The 17,979-nt window shown below is 39.5% G+C and overlaps 1 protein-coding gene across 1 annotated transcript; it reads left to right on the top strand.

Moving 5' to 3' along the window:
- Nucleotides 1–7,493: 7,493 nt before the first annotated feature.
- znf217 (zinc finger protein 217) lies at nucleotides 7,494–16,586 on the top strand. Its single transcript, XM_074643298.1, has 5 exons — nucleotides 7,494–7,755; nucleotides 10,702–12,074; nucleotides 12,244–12,351; nucleotides 13,416–14,804; nucleotides 14,921–16,586. The coding sequence occupies exons 2-5, from the start codon at nucleotides 10,751–10,753 to the stop codon at nucleotides 15,031–15,033; spliced, it is 2,934 nt and encodes a 977-aa protein (XP_074499399.1). The 5' UTR covers nucleotides 7,494–7,755; nucleotides 10,702–10,750; the 3' UTR covers nucleotides 15,034–16,586.
- The last annotated feature ends 1,393 nt before the right edge of the window (nucleotides 16,587–17,979 follow it).

Below are 17,979 nucleotides of genomic sequence, written 5' to 3' on the forward strand. Positions count from 1 at the left end.
CTGCAAAGAGACACAAAATGACTGCAAAGAGAATCAAAATGACAACAAGGCGACACAAGCAACTACAAATGGACTTCATAACAATTACAAAGAAACACAAAATGACTACAAAGAAACACACAACCACAGAGAGATGTATAATGACTACAAAGAAACACACAACCACAGACAGAGATGTATAACGACTACAGAGAGACATAAAACAACAACAAAAAAGAGGCTATAAAGTGTGCGTGTCTTGCTCCTATGTAGGAGAGTGGTGGGGCCTTTTGCATGTCTGTGCCCTGGGGCCCATGGTCTCATAATCCGCCCATGCTTACTTATCTATGTGTTTATTTGTATGGCTATGATAGACAAGTGACAGTTATCTGACAGACGTTGACGCAAAAAAGAAAATTTGTGACAGTCAAAACTGTGACAGACAGAGAGATGACTGCTGCACGTCACTATCGAATACTAATTTGTATTTCTTAGAGTCCACGAGACACCTTAGAGATAAAAGATGTAAAACAAGATCTAAGGAATTGTATATTTCAGGTAAAGGAAGCCCTCAAATCTTCTATTACCATTTATGATGTCATTTCTATGATGGATAGTGCACTGTGCAGTCTTTGGAAGGATGTGTTTTAGATAGTAATGTCTGAGACCCACCATTCACCCGCCATTAAGTGATGAGTCGCGGCCCCTGAAGGCATAACTCACGCTGCTCCTTTGTTATCAATGAGACACACTCTTCTTGCATTACCCTCTATAATAGTTGTGATCATTTTAAATTGTGCATCAAAGTAATTGCCACGGCACTTAACGAGAAAAAGTGAGGTATTGCTTTCAGTATAAGACATGTGGTCCGTCGTCTGTCCTTTCCCCTGGGGATTGTTTCAAATTAAGATGAAAGTGTGACGTTTTTGCCGACAGTATCGCCGGTATGTGCGAAGAGCTCATTACTAAACATAAGATCATCACTTATTAACATTATCTTAATATGAAAAAACTTTATAGTACCCACACTGCACCTCATCACCACTACTTCCTGATGTCTTCATAGGAAATTCTCTCAGCATGTTATGCAACCAAAATAGTGCAGATGAAGATAACAACACAGACTAAAATTAACTGGGCATCTTATTAAACTAGAAACAGTTACAGGTATAGATTTAACAGTGCATAAAGATTGCACACACTGCACAAGATCTGCTTGACCACCATGTTGCTGCAGTTCATCCCAGGACAATGCATGCGACTGTGTGAATGCAGCGAGCTCGGAGGGGGTGGAACAAGGGAACAGTGGGCAGGGAGGCCTGACAGGAGGCCTGCTGTCAGCACTAATGTGCATCACGGCACTGCTCGCTGCTAACAGGTCTGTTCTGTGAGGAAACATTGGGGCAAAACTATTCCAGTGAGAAAGACAGTAATCGCAGATTCTGATCTGATCACAAATTAATGGTAGCGATCTGGCTTTTACAGGACAGTGTCATTCATTTTAACCCAGGGTGAACCAGCAGGTCCTCCATGCACAGCGTGTGTGTGTGTGTCGGGGAGGCATTCTAATGCAGATGCTCTCAAGTGACTTTTAGGGTTCTTGTTGGTCTCTTCAGGGGAATGTTACATCCTGTTGGAAGGACAAAAGGCGTCAGTAGTTTGATACCACGAATGCTATAAATGACTGGAACGTTACTGTTGTTTGATGTTGTGTGTTATTCATATCAGTTATGTGATCATGTCTTAACATCAACTGAAAGATAATATTTTCAAACGTATTATATTTAATCAGGAAAGTCCCATTGAGATCAAGATCTCATTTCAAGAGAGACCTGAATACAAAAGTGTATCAATAGAACATAAAACAAACCATTTAAAAATATGCAATATCAATTGTGATAATTATAAAAAATAGAAGAGAATAAAATAAAAGTTATATAATACAACAATAGTCAATTAAAGTAAAAAATAGTCACGGTCATGATTTTGACTAGATTTCTGTATAGACCATAGAATACGAGAGAGTGGAACGAGCTACAAGCTTCAAACTTAACTGCAATTCATTATGAATATATGGTGCAAAAATATGTAAAAACATATGGTCAGTTGTGTATTGAGAAAAAAAACCATGATAAATTCTAAGATTTTTAAAGGTACAGTGTGTGGGATTTGGCAGCATCTAGTGGTGTGGTTGCAGATTGCAACCAACTGAGTACCCCTCCACTCACTCCTCCTTTTCCAAGACGGTACCGAGTGCAACAGAAGTCAGACGGCGGCTGGCGGTAACACGGTTTTGCGCTCTGCGGCCCACGTTACTGCAGTTTTACAAGTGTCTCAGAGAACTACTCTGGCCTTCAAGTAATGTAAAAGCACGATAGGTTCTCTCGAGAGCCAGCTAACAAAAACACAATGATTCTTAGTTTCAGGTAATTATACACTAATGAAGACATACACTAATAGATCCCCGAAATGTTACATACTGGCTCTTAAAGGCAAATGTTCATATTAAAGCCTTTCTTGTACTTGATACTGGGCATGCATAGAAAGAGTGGTGTGCAAAACAAGATATCATGTACTGTGCTGCTACAGAAATAGTATGATGATGGTAAATAAATAGATCTCTATGGTTAAAAGCATTCTTGACGACTGTGGATTATTGTATTTATGGCTCAGCCATGGAGATATCACTGCACAGTACATACGATTTTAGGTTAACCTCAGACTCATGGATATGTATCGTTAGGATTGGCATGATGAGGTTTCTGTGTAGTAAATACAGACTATTTAGACAGATTTTTTTTGTTTTGAAAAAACAGAGGGCAAATCTGTCTAATCTGAGGTGTGGGACTCCTAATTTACCAATTTAAAATATGAGATATTTACATGACTGTTCCAAGACTGTGTAGTTTATGTTTGACAGGAGGTTAAGGTCAGGAGAATCATTATACCAGTTTGTCCTGGTTTTGACGTTAAGAGAAACAGATTGGTTAAATTATACTATAGGATTAATCCAAGCAGCAGTATTCAACAGCAGGAAAATCAAAGATTTAAACATAAACGCTATGTTTATTAAAATAACAATGGCTAAGTAACTATTGGATATTTACCTGAGTAAACTTATTTGTTTATTTATGTATCATTTTCTTCTTCATTGTATTGTGTGTGGCTATCCACTAACATTATATGTCCATGTGAGTCACCGTGGAATAAAGAAAAGTCTCAAAGTCAGGAGAGGTTTGACAGACAGTTGTTCACTCTCACCCTTCTCTCAATTCCTCCTCAGGACAGAGGCAGCAAATATTTCAAACATGTGCATAACTCAGAAAAAGGAAAGCTTTTTGTTGATTGATGAAATTTCTCTGATGATCAACAACAACACAACAGCTGGCTGCACTGAATAAACATTACCGGCTATGGGGTGAGAAAGGAGATTATATATTATCAGTGTCTCTCAGGAGCGACACCAGGATTATGAAAGAAACCAGGCTGTGAATCTGGAAGAGAACAATGCAGTCAGCTGCTCCTGACATGTCGAGACAAAAAGAAGCCACTGCAGCCTTTCCCCCATTCCCTGATCCAGTTCCTATCAGGCTGTCTGTCTATACTGAATGCACAATTATTCATTTTCAAGCATTCTGTGTTTTCAAAGCACTTTATCTTTAATTAAAACGTATCGCTTTTTGGTTGGAATGCATACATGTATTTTTTTAAGATACAATCTGAGACAAAGAGTTTGCAGGATTGAGGAAGAGAAATTACATTAGCATAAAGTCAAACAATAGGACAAAGTTAATTAAATCAGTTAAAAGTAAACAATGTTCGCCCACTTGTTGCTGTCATTACCACTACAGAAAATGAGTGCTAATTAAATAACTCCAATGTATAATTTATGATAAAACTGCCACCCGGTTAAAGAATATCCGTCTGGTTAAACACAAACTACCACCACCTCCACATTTTTTTATGATGGGCTATAATATCTCCTGGCAATTTCATCATCCGGAGGCATCATACCGCTCCTCCAGATTGATAGCCTTTCACCGAGCCTTTGTGGCCACAGAACAATAGGAAATGAGCGGGAGGCCTCGATGTGTCACATGTGGTGCCTTTGATTAACATACTAGGCTTGTTTGTGTAACAGGATCTCGGGGTGAGGAAAGAATACCAGAAAACTGAATCAGAGTATTGCAGGGAGTACGAAAATGTTGTAATTTAGGCCGTCACATGTAGGTGATTGAGTCTTACTAATGCATACAGGATGTCTTATTTCGCTCTGTAGGTATTCAGAGAACACCTATTAAACCCAAGATTTGATCAGATTAAATAAACAATAAAACTAGTTTTACTGTTTGTACAACATTAGCTCATATGTCTAATATGCAATAGACATGTTGTCTCTTTATTAGCACCTACACAATAATCACATTCATTACTGCATGGAGAAGTCTGCTTGACAAACCTGCAGATCCACTTTGGCTTTCATTAAATAGACAACACCAGATTGGTCTGACCTGTTTGGTAGAAACAAGGATTTCAAAACAACTTTTAATATACAGTATAGGCAAAAAACACGATAATAGCCTATACAAGAGGGAGGATTTAAAGCAGCAGTAGGTAGAAATAGAGCTATTATGATTAAAGAAGTTCTTCTTCTAAAATGATCACTATATCCTGACAGTAGTGCATGAGACAGGTAATCTGAAAAAAAAAAAAAAAATCATGTGCCTCTGTGTCCTCCGGTGCTCCTAATGGCATCTGCAAGATTTCACATACCGGAGGAAAACAACCAATCAGAGCTGATCTGGAGCCGGCCGTCTCTGAGCAGCTGTCAATCGTTCGCAAACTCTGATCAAACGGTCAAACTAGGCAGCGCTGATCAAATCATTATTCTGTTACTGTAATGCCTATTTCTCGCCTCAAATGTTTTCAGAAACATCTTGTAACGTTTGTGACCCGGCTGCCACGTTGAGATCAGTTGTGGAAATACCAAGCACCGCCCACCAGATGGAGCAAACTTTTTAATTTTACAGCTAAACAGTACACTACAAGATGTTTCTGAAAACATTTGAGGCGAGAAATAGGCATTACAGTAACAGAATATTAATTAATATTTGATCAGTGCTGCCTAGTTTGACCATTTGATCGGAGTTTGCGAGTGATCGACTGCTGCCTCCGTTTTTATGAACAGCCAAAAGGAACACTCTCTCTCTCTGAAATGACCTGTGATTGGCCAAAGTCTCCCGTCACATGCTAGATTTTCTAAAGCCTGAGAACAGAGCCATGAGGAGGTGCAGAAGTGTAGCTTTCTATCAGAACACTTGAATTACAATATACTAAAAAGGTTATTATGGGAGTTTTGCCCAATGATGCCAAAACTATTCTGCATACTGCTTTAAGGGAACAACCCAGCCTAATGTGAGAGATGGCTTTGGTCTTTGTCCACTGTTCCTTAGCTGGGTGTGGTTACTGATAAAGTTTTCTTCTTTCAGACACTGCTGCCACTTGGGGGGGAGGTTGTGTGTGTGAATGTCTCAATAACGAGTGTACTCTGACTGCCACTGAATATCCTCATTGATTATACAATGTATGGCTTTAAGCTGCCATCAATGCCCGGTTTCTCTTTGGAGGGGTGTGAGAGTGGAGGAGGGGCTGTTGTTTAACTTTAGCCAGTGGGTGATACTGTAGGTGCTCTTTATCTCATATAAATCAGTGTATTCTTCTTATTCTTCTTAGTGACTATCCCTGTCATTATTTAGAAATATCATTAGGATTAATATAATATAGTATTATAAGTTTGAACAAGTTCTTTCATAATAGGCTATATTGGTACTCCCCGCTCTCTTTAAGATCAAACATTTACATTTGGCTTTATTAGATGTGTTTAAGTGACAGCAAACTGTATGTAAAACTGAGTTCTTTTTTTATAAATGGGAAGACACAGAACATTTTCATGACTCAACCAACCTGCTTCTGCAAAAAAAACAACCCTCAAGTAACTGTGAAAAGTTTTAAGGTTCTTTGGAAAGGTTCAAGAGTGGAGGAAGGGCTGTTATTTAACTTTGCATTAGCCAGTGGGTGCTACTGTAGGTGCTCTTTATCTCATATATATATCAGTGTGTTCTTCTTATGGGGCATTTTGTGTACATAGAATAGCGACATTACATTATCCCTTTCATCATTTAGTATTATCATAAGGATTATTATAATATAGTATTATAAGTTTGGACAAAAAATATCATAATAGGTTATAGAGAGAGCCTCCCCCTCTCTTTAAGATCAAACATTTGCTTCATCAGATGTGTTTAGTGTGACCGCAAACTGTATGTAAAACTGAGTTATTGTTTGCATGTTTTATTACTGGGAAGACACTGAAAATTCTCATGACTCAACCAACCTGCTTCTGCAAAAAAAAAAAAACTCATGTAACTGTGAAAAAGTTTGAGGCACCCCTCCCCCACCTCCACATGGTAGCTGGTGCATGACGTTAGAGCATAGAAGAAGAAGAAGAAGAAGAAGAAGGGCAACTACTTTAGGTAGGTTCAATGCAGCAACACAAACTTATTGTTTTGTAGCCTGTGGCTCTAATCATCATAAGGAACTCACTCTGTGACATGTTTACATAAATTAAAGTAGCATTTAGCACACAGGCTTAGCCCAAAGTCAGTGAACTCAACACATTAAACATCATTATTAGACTGTATGGTGTCATGGAATTGTAACCTGAGTGATAAGTAGTTGTGACTCAGAAAGATGACTTAAAATATATGTTAGTTATATATATAAATGTATCTATGTAACATTAAGTGTAAATCCGTTTTAATCTGTTAATCACATTAAACATCATATTATAGATTGTATGGTGTCATCATGGAATTGTAACCTGGGTGATAAAATAAAATACACAACATACAGTCATAAAAAAAACAACTGTCATACCTGTTCAAGCATTTGGTGAGTAGTTGTGACTCAGAAAGATGATATAAAAATATGTTAGTTATATAAATGGATAACATTAAGTGTAAATCCTTTTTATCAGTTAATCACATTAAACACCATATTATAGACTGTATGGTGTCATCATGGAATATGTAACCTGGGTGATTTAAAATACAACAACAGTGATAAAAAAACAAAAAACAGTCATACATGTTCAAGCATCTAGTAGTAGTAGTTGTGACTCAGAAAGATGACATAAAATTAGTTATATAAATGTATGTATTTAACATTAAGTGTAAATCCTTTTTATCAGTTAATCACATTAAACATCAAATTATAGACTGTATGGTGTCATCATGGAATTGTAACTTGGGTGATTATTTAAAATACACAATAGTGATTAAATAAACTGTCATACTTGTTCAAGCATCTGGTAAGTTCAGAAGTAAAATATGTTAGTTACCTATAAATGTATGTATGTAACATTATAAATCCCTTTATCTGTTAATCACGACCACGTGACCACGTGACTAGGCTATGGGTTTTTTGGGGTTTCTCGTGCACGCGCTCCATCCTGAGAGAGTGGGATCGGGAGCGCGCATCAGAGCTCAACAGCTGCACAGTGAGCAGTGTGGAGGAGGAGGAGGACTCTACAAGTGGAGCAAATATGATTCACATTCAAACAATTGAATAGGTGAGCTCTCCGACACCAGTTGAACGCGTTTACTCTCTCTGTGTGAGTGAAATGAAGAAGAAGAAGCAACTCACACCAAACCCCCTCTTCGCTCAGCCGTAGTATCAGTGTCACTATCATTAATCCGGAAACTCTCAGCCTGTCTGGTAGGTATTGTTTGTTTGAGTTTCTACAGTTTGTGTCGAAGTTCGAGTCGAGAGAGAAGGAAAGAAAGTGTTGTTGTTTGCTAAAGAAGTGTCGTTGGATTACTAAGTGGTCTTGCTTTTTATTGAGTTTATTAAGTTCACTTTATCCGGGTTAAAGTTGTTAAACAAATCAATAAGAAGCAGCAGAAGTGAGTCCACCAGGTATGTTGATTCGAACCCATCTGTTGTCACGTTAACGTGTTTTTTTAGTGTTAGCTTAACGAAGCTCCTTGATGATGATTTGAAGATATTAAACATGTTTAATATCGCTCAAAAAGGAGCCACCAAAATATCCTCGTGTTCTGCTTATTATGCACACATAGAAATGTAATAGCGACTCTCTGTTAAAGTTGTGGTGAAGTTAGCTAAACTCCTGTTATCTGTTGTTGCTCTGAGCATCCATCCCCCCTCCTCACTAACGTTAATGGTCTCAACCAGTTGAATAACAAAGTGGCTCTACTAACGTTAACTGCTGCTGCTGCCTCACACAAAGCATGCAGTGCTATGTGTGTGCTTTAAAAAACAGCTCATTACTAGACAGTTACATGTGCTCACCTGGGTTCAGGCAGAAGTTCACCAAGGCCAAACTAATTATAGCAGAAGGTAAGCAATAAGTAAGTAGACTACAATGGGAACCAGCGTGGAAGTTATACTGACTAATTGATGAGAATAAGGGGTGATTAACTGAATAAGGGGTGATTAACTGGAATGTGATTAGAATCTTATTATCAACTACATTGCCCAGCTGTAGATGGATAGATGGATAGATAGATGGATAGATAGATGGATAGATGGATAGATAGATGGATAGATAGATAGATAGATAGATAGATGGTAACTTTAATGATCCCAAGGGAAATTCAAGTTTCCAGCATCACAGTTCCATAGTGCAAAACATGTTAGTAAAAAGGCAGTAAAAAAGTTAGTAGTGCAAAGTACAAAAAAATATACCAGATATAAAAATACAAGGAGATGAAGAAAACTGTTAAAACTGAATATAGTGCAGGGCAACAGCTGTGATACACAACTATTAAAAAAAGTTAATAGAGTGCAGAAGAGACTGTTAAAAGTGAATAAAGTGCAGAACAGACTGTTAAAAGTGAATATAGTGCAGGGTAACTCCAGTATACTACCATTATATACATGTACAATTATATTGTAATTAAAATAATGCATTTTGGGTCAATTAAAATACAAAAAATAAAGATATTGTGACTATACAGTAGACTGCTATATGTTTTGCTGTTGTCACAGTCTTCTCTCTTTCACTTTGTATTGTTGCCTTGAGCTATTGAACTTGCTGGTCCAGTCACTCCACCCTGGTGCCAATCAAACTGAGAGTGTGAATTGAATTTCTTTAACTTTTTTTGACTGTCTATATAGCCATAGCTATAAGCAGTTCATTATACATATTGAAAGTGCTACTATGACAAAACCAGAAGGAGGTAGGCCCAGGGGTCACGAAACAAAAGGGAAACCAAACATTACACGCCTGGAGCATATACATGTGCAATGTGTGAGTTAACAAGGCAGCCATTGTAGGTTAGTATAACATCAAAACGTTTTTATATCATAGGTGTCTGTTGTTAAATGTTGTTTAGTGCCAAATCAAACTGAGCCCATGTAACATTTCTCAAGACTTAATTTTGGGCGTGACCATGATACAAGATAGTTGCAAAATGGGAAGTTAAAGGTTGTTTGTGTCCAGAAAAATGCAAAATATTACAGTAATAGTTTAATGTTGTGGTATTTGAATACTTTTTTATTCAACTGCAGTAAATTATTTAACATTTAATAGTGACTTATTTACTCTTATTTTGAAATACTTAGGGATGCACCGATCCGACTTTTACATTCCCAATACCCATAGCGATACCTGGGCGCTTTGGGTGTCGGCTGATACAGAGTAACGATCCCATACCAATGATTAATGGGCCGTTTGCCAACCTGTTTGGAAGTGATTGGAGTCATTCTTTTATGTGTAAGGCAACATCAGGTTTGACTTAAACCTTGCTTTTTGTAATTTTGTAAAACTAAATGTAACAAATAAATACATAGATACAAATTACCTGATTGTTATTTATTACCAATATAATAAATCGTAGACCGGAAATTTGGTAAAAAATCTTAAAAAATTAACAGGAATTACAATTCAGGTGTAAACCTTTTTAATGCAGCAACAATTTGGTCAAAACTTGAACATGAATTCAAGTTAGTATATAATGTATATAGTAAATAAACATTGAATCGAATTAAATAGATTAAAACATTTTTTTATTTTACTTTAAAATAATTTCCTGAATTGTTATTTATAATTAAAATACTAGTACACCAGCAACTGTAAACCTTTTTTAGTGCAGCAAAAATTTGTTCAAAACTTAAACAGGAATTAAATGTATATAGTATATAAACATTGAATTGAATTGAATAGATGGTCCCCACTGTCACCGATACACGATCCAGCTATTTGAGTCAGCATCAGCCCGATAACTGATCCGGTATCAGTATCGGGGCATCCCTATTTTGTTTTGAACAAACACATGTTTAAATGGGAGCTGGAAGGACAGTATGGATCTATACATTAATATTAACCCTATTAACTTAGTATGATATCCAGTATGCCAAATTCTGTTGTTGATTGCTTACAAACTACGGTTTATATACACACTAAGGAATATATTCTAATGCTTGTAAGCAAGAAAAACACCGTCTTCATATTTTATCAATGGCCCATACAGAGAGGAAATGAGTTGTCTGTGCAGTTGATTGCTAAAAAAGATACATTTCCTGTTTCTGTGTGGTGTGTTTTAAACAGATTTTATCTACAGTTAGGTAGCAGCTACCTGAGCCTGTTTTGGTATCCAGCAGCAGAGCCTAACTAACGACACTTTTCTCTCTTGTTTCCAGGTTCCTAATCTGGACAGTGTGTACAGCGTTGTTCCGCTTTCAGAGGACAATGCCGACTCACTCGTTGTCACCGTTTGTGGAGAGCCCAGATGGACTTGCCCAAGATATCCTTATTGGCAACAATGCAAGTGTCCCAGGACCCGGCTCTAGCATGACACCACACGCCACCTACACGGAAAAGGCTGTGTTGCAATCTGGAGGAAGTGGGCTGCTGTCTTGCATGTTCTGTGATCAGACTTTTATTCATCAGGATGAGCTAGGACCCCACGTATTAACACAGCACCCCACCACTTTCTTTGAACCGGCCGTGCTTCGTGTCGAAGCAGAATTCAGGATCCCAGGAGAGAGACCCCGGCCCAAACAGAGCAGCGTCCCTATTGCAAAAGAGGAGGTTCCCAGCTGCATTGTGTGTGGTCAGGTGTCGCAAGATGCCAGTGAGCTGGAGGCCCACATGAGGAAGCACAAGGACTACTTCACTTTCTGCTGTAACGTCTGCGGACGGCGGTTCAGAGAGCCGTGGTTCCTCAAGAACCACATGAAGAAGCACGCAAAAACAGGAGCTAAGAGCAGGGCCCAGCAAGAACTGGAGGTCACGGTCAACGGCGTTGTCCAAGACCCTGCTTCAGAGCCCGTCGTTACTGTTTACAAAATGTGCATGGTTTGTGGGTTTTTCTTCCCCGACCATGACAGTTTGGCCGAACATAGTAAAGTACATAATCGCGAGGTGGAGCCAAGCAAACATAAAGACGAGGAGAAAATGGACATCACCACTGAATCCCACGCCAAGCAGGAAACATTTCTTCACGGTCTAAACCTTGTGCCTCGCTCTTCAGGAAGTAGTTTGCAACAGGAGAGATCATCAAAATGGATTCCCCAGCTGGATCCCTTCAACACATATCAGTCCTGGCAACTCGCTACAAAGGGCAAGATAGCAGTCGGTCTGAATAATATTAAAGATATTGGCCAGGAAGCCAGCACAGACAATTCGGAATGCGGCTCTGATAAGGAGGAGTTGAGTAATATTTGGTTTGAGGGACAAGGAGACAAGGCTACGAAAGAGGTCCTTGGGAAGGAGGTCCGGCCTCAGCAGCAGCAGGCTGTAGTACCGACTGCAGCGCCGCGGCGGAGGTCTCTGATGCAAAAAAATAAGGACAAAGAGAGACCGACCACTTGTGAGGACTGTCAGAGGACCTTCAGGACCTACCACCAGTTAGTGCTCCACTCCAGGGTCCACAAGCGTGAGAGAGTTGGCGAAGAGAGTCCAACTTCCTCTGTCGAAGGGAAGTTGTCAACAGCAGGTTCGCTTGAGAATGCAGAGGAAGGCTGTGAGGAGGGATTGGAGGAGGCAGCACTGACAGAGAACCTGGGTCTAGGTAAATATAGGGCTCATTACACACTCCTGCTTCACTCACACTGTCTTGAAATTGTTTTTCATACAAACAGTGCTCCCTCTGCTGATGGGAGGGATCATAACACTTGTGATTTTATTTTGTCCTATTCCTTTCTATGTATTTATTTATGCATTTCTGTCTATTTTCAAAGGTGAAGATGGTCTTGATCGATCAAAAACCAGATCGAAAGCATGCACCTACTGTGGCAAATCATTCCGATCAAGCTATTACCTCACAGTTCATCTGAGGACTCACACAGGTATGTTCAACACGTTTGGCTTGAGTGATTCATTTATGAAGACTTTTGCATGCAAATTAACTCTGTGTAATTCTGTGGCTTATATTTTAAACTCTGCTTAAAGCAGCAGAAGGTAGAATTGGAGCAAATATGAGTAAAAAAAGTATTTTTTTATAAAACAGTCACTATATCCTGACAGTAGTGCATCTTGGAGAAGAAGGGAACACTCTCTCCTAATTTGGTCCTATTAACACCAATATAGAAAGTGACATTTCAGCGGAGGAAGTACTCAGATCCTTTATTTAAGTAAAAGTAGCAATACTGTGGTGTAAATAAAATAGTCTATTACAAGTGAAAGTCCTGCACTGAAAAAGTCATCTAAGTATGATCAGAAAAATGTACTTAAAGCAGCAGTGGGCAGAATTGGAGCAAATGTGATTTAAAAAAAGTTATTTTTATAAAACGTGCCTCTGTGTCCTCTGGTGCTCCTAATGGCATCTGCAAGATTTCACAGACTGGAGGAAAACAACCAATCAGAGCTGAGCTAGAGTCTTGCCATCTCTGAGCAGCTGTCAATCACTCGAAAACGCCGATCAAACGGTCAAACTAGGCAGCGCTGATCAAATATGAATCAATATTCTGTTACTCGAATGCCTATTTCTTGCATAAATTGTTTTATGAGAAACATATTGTATTGCACTGTTTAGCTGTTTATCAGTTGAGGAAATACCAAGCACCGCCCACCAGCTGGAGCAAACTTTCTCATTTTACAGCTAAACAGTACACTACAAGATGTTTCTGAAAACATTTTATGCGAGAAATAGGCATTACAGTTCGCGAATGAACAGCCAATAGGAACCCTCTCTTTCTGAAATGACCTGTGATTGGCCAAAGTCTCCCGTCATGGACTAGATTTTTTAAAGCCTGAAAACAGAGCCAAGAGGAGGAGCAGAAGTCTAGTTATCTCTCAGACCACTTGAATTACAATATGCTGAAAGGCTATTATGGAATTTTTGGCCAATGATGCCAAAAACATTCTGCTAACTGCAGGTTTAACTGTTTGTTTATTTGTTTGTTTGTTTCAGGTGAAAAGCCGTTCAAGTGTGCTTACTGTGACTACGCTGCGGCCCAGAAGACTTCACTGAAGTATCACCTGGAACGGCGTCACAAGGACAAACCCTTCGTGGACATTCCCAGCAGACCCGTGCCTTTAGTGCCCTCTCCTAACGACAGAAAACTTGGAAATGACAATGAAAACCCTGCTCCGAACAGATCCAACATCTGGGCTCCTGGAGCCAGATCGTGCACCAACGGAACACCAGAGGACAGATTTGACAGCAGAGCTAGTAGCGGCAAACCACTCATCCAGATGAATGCTGAGTATGAGAAATTAATTGCTAGGTCCGCTTACTCCCCGACTGATGATGTGGTCGTAAAGTGCCCCGTACCTGTTAACCTGAAGATGGAAAGGGAGGAGATAAAAGACGAGAACTCCGAGGGCCCATTAAATCTGTCCTTAAAAGTGTCTCTCTCCATCTCCGCCAGTGCAGAACCCAGAAACGCATTAATTCCAATCGCCTGTTCGTTTTGTGCATATAAAACCATGTACCCAGAGGTTCTGATAATGCACAAAAAGCTCACTCATAAAGACAAGTTGGACAGCACAAAAAAGAACGGATTCGGCAGTTTGAAAGAAAAACGTTTCACGGGTTGCCCCCCTGCGCTCGACGGGAAAGACGTCCCCCCGCTTCCTATGATTGACCGGCGCCACCCTCGTCGAACCAAGTCCCCACCCCCACAACCTGCAAAATCACAAGAGAAGACCGCTATTAAACCACCTCCTGCTCCGAAGCGGTCCCCCATCCACGCACCCGTACACGATGCTGCCCAGGAGACCCAGCGCTACACATATAACCCTGACACACATCCCAGTCAGGAACCTTCCAGGTACACGGAGCTCATGAGGAGGAAACCCAACATGGGCAGCAAGTACGCCGTGGACCGCCCAGGCCCTCCGGACAGAGTGGGGATCGGCGAGAGGAGTTACCCAGCGAGAAGCGGTGTCATTTGGCACTCGGACGCCGCCAGGCTGTGCCTGTCCAGCCGATTCGGGAGCCTCCCCCAGATGGATTTTGGCGAACCTTCCAGCAAGAGATTAAAGTACACGTTACCTACAGGCAGGGAGGCTGACGGCGGCGAGAAGTCTGGCTTTAGAGGACCAGCAGGGAATGTGTCCAACAGACTGCTCATCTCAGGGAGAAACGTGAAAGGCACATCACAAATGTCGGGTCAACCCGCAGTTTCTGAGGCCTTGGGTTCTTTGAAGGCTACGTCTACAGCTATGGGAGGAGGCTTGGACTCCGAGTGGAGCATGATGAACCTCCTGCGCTCATGCACACCCAGCGACCTGGCGTCTCTCTATCACAGCGCACCAGCCAACCCCAGTCATGGAGGACTAGCCAACCCGAGAGCAGGTATGTCTTAGGTTAGCTGCTGCACGAGAGGTGTATTTATTAAATTCAAACTAGACTACTTTATATCTGCGTATCCTAGCAGCTTGTAGAGTTAACATTGAAGCTGTTTTTCCCAGGGGGCAGAACTGTGCTGTACCAACACTTGCCCACTCTGCCCAGCCTTCAGAGGAGAGACCTCTCAGGCCCTTTCCCTAATCAACGCTATGGGACCACTGACAAAAGTACCTAAAGTGGCACCAAGGTAAAAGGTTGAAACACATTGTTTTGAATTACATACAATACCTTTTTTTTTTCCTAATTTTCAAACCCTGACCAGAATCTGTCACCTGGTACTTGATATAAATGAATCAAGTCAAATTTGAAAATATAAAAAAAAAGTTTTTCTTCTCTCTAGATTTGAACTGTATTGCTCCCTTATTTTGGAGAACTTGTCAGAGAATTTGTTCAGTATACTGATTTAAAGAGAGATGGTTTGTGCTAAAAAAAAGTGTCTAGGCTCCCCTTAATTTAATGTTTTTTCAATAGAGGGGAAATTGTGTTGCGTAGACTTTTCACGGCTGAGGCCTTTATTTTCTTTTTTTTTTATGAGAAAGTGCAGATCATCTCTCTTTTGAAAATGTTATTCCACCGGTGTGCACTGTGATGATTTGTTTCCATTCAAAACTGTTACTTGACCCACAGTAAATGTTCAGCTATCTGTAAGTGTCTATGACATAACAGTAAACTTTGTATGTGGGGTAACGTAAATATATCTGTAAGCTTTCAGTACATACAAATATATAGAAAGAAAGAAATGTAATTTGTGTGAAAAATTGCTGCTCTGTTCACTTCCTGTTTATGTCCAGGCAGTTATTAAGAACTATTTTTTCTCCCTTTCCAAGGCACTGAAGGGTGGGGATTTTTCTGTTTAATAACTTGACGGCTTCGGCCCAGTGGTTTACAAAAGGGCCACAGTAACAAGTCCTGTGTACGTTCAAGTGGTCTACCTCACGTTGTGCTCTCGACGCTGTTATTTTTGTAAAGCTGCTGTAGCCATCATGTCAGCTGAGCCTCGGTACCTAGTTGTCTGTCGACGAGATCTTTTGAGTTGTAGTATAACTACAACTGGCGTCGCATGAAACACAAACTGATCTGTTGATACAGAACTACTGCTAAGGCCTTATCGACCTGTGGCGCACGATTAACTAACACAATGTGGGTTGCAGAGTTCTTTGATATACTTTGTATTTACAAGCCCAGTTTTAAACACAGAAGAGATTTTGTGGTTTAATTTGTCCTTTTGAAATGGCTGTCGTCTGCTTTAGCGGTGCCTCAAATCCATAAGCTGTACCAAATTCCATGAGTTCTGTTTGTGTATTAAACGGTCACGCTGTATATTATTTGGACTGCACATTCAGTCACTTTTCAGGAGTTTTGCTTTTTACCACGCAGAGTCTTGAAAGTGTTATTTAGTTTCAGTGGTCAGTCCCGGCGGGTCATCAAGTGGTCTTTTTAGATGCGACTGTGTAGTTTGGAGAAAAACAAAATACAGAAGCAGCTATGTTGATTGATGGCTTGATTAATTACACACTGTGAACAAAAAGTCTCAGGTTAACTCATTTACGAGCTATTTAGTCTTTCGTGTAATTTTGTATTTTTGCCACTTTAAAGGCCTTTGGGTTAAGTTATTTCTTTTTTTTTTGTTTTCTTTGGTATTCACATTACATGTGTACTTATGTAAAAAAATGAAAATATTGTTTGAGATTTGTATGACATATTTCAAAAATAAAGTGAGGCGAAAAAGCTGCGTGTTATTATTTGTTACTTCACCGATGGGCATACAGAACACAGATGCAGCTGCAGTTTGAGGGCCTTGGATGCATTAAAGGAAACTCGTAATTTGAACTGTTTGATAGAACAAACCTGTCTTTAATTTGGACTTATCCCAGGTATTAGAGGTCACACATACCTGTAGCTGAACAGACATTATATGTGTTGTATCCTACATCTTGCAAATGTGTAGAGACTACACTGACTGTACACATGTTTGCCTCTTCAGAAGAGGAGTTCTCAAACTGTTAGGGGCCATGGACGCCTTAAGGGGGAGAAATTATTCCAAGGATCCCCTTATAATCGTAACACAAATCAAGCATATGCTTAGTACTCTTAATTGCCATTGGAACTATTGTATTCTAAAACTTTTCAACCTAAATACTTCAGACCTGTTTCATAGCGATAAACCGAAACCATTCAATTTTAGTCATGTTAATACCAATTATATACTTTTAAACAGGCTGATTTTATTCAAATTGCATTTGGACTCAACTTGACAGCATTTATAACCTACATTTCAAGTAATTGGTCTTAAAATATTCCAGAAAATGAACCATAACAAAACTGGCATAGTCCTAATGAATCCAGATATTTAAACTTACCAGTCTAAAACTGACTTTCAGTAAAAAATAATGAACTTATTGCTGTGTGTTACAATCATGTCAGAGTTTCTATTGGCCCAAAGCTAACGTGGGTGGAAGTAATGGACAAAATGTGCTTGTTTTATTGGCGCAAATGGTCCCCATCTGTAGATATGCACTTTTTAATGGTACAACACAGTTTTATAATTTATAGTAAATTATTTTGTACCCCCTGATACAGGGCCACGGACCCCACTTTGAGAATCACTGCTTTAGACAACATCTGTACATTAACAGTTCAAACTCCAAGGGGACACCCTGCAATGACAGCTTTAATTGTGGATTGCAGACTCTGGATCTGATTTGGATAATTTCAGTATTAGATTGTTTATACACACCCAATCATCCAGCTTTTCTAACTTTTCATTTAAGATTTCAGTGATATCAGTTGACTGTAATATGCATGCTGTTGCAGTAACATGTTTTTCAGAGTAATACAACCTCACACCTCCACTGTGACACATCCTTTCCACAAAGAAAGAATGTTTTAATATATAAAAATAAAATATATAATATATATAATAAAATATAATATAATATAATATAACATATTTAAAAGATATTCTTTGGCATGAAAATGTGCTAAAATTTGTATGGAATAATTTACATTAGACTGAAGAATGTGTTCCCTTTCCCCCCTCCATCAATGACCCAGATTGACCACTAGAGGGCAGTATTTACAAAGTCTAGATTAGAGAGCCTTGTCACATTCTGGTTTCAAA

Source organism: Sebastes fasciatus, chromosome 8 (genome assembly GCF_043250625.1).
Source record: "Sebastes fasciatus isolate fSebFas1 chromosome 8, fSebFas1.pri, whole genome shotgun sequence".
Lineage (NCBI taxonomy): Eukaryota > Metazoa > Chordata > Actinopteri > Perciformes > Sebastidae > Sebastes > Sebastes fasciatus.

Excerpts from the sequence above, each read along its gene's own strand:
- znf217 (XM_074643298.1), top strand. The coding sequence starts at position 10,751 with ATGCCGACTCACTCGTTGTCACCGTTTGTGGAGAGCCCAGATGGACTT. Across the intron at positions 12,352-13,415 it reads TCATCTGAGGACTCACACAG|GTGAAAAGCCGTTCAAGTGT; the intron begins GTATGTTCAACA and ends TGTTTGTTTCAG. Across the intron at positions 14,805-14,920 it reads ACTAGCCAACCCGAGAGCAG|GGGGCAGAACTGTGCTGTAC; the intron begins GTATGTCTTAGG and ends TGTTTTTCCCAG.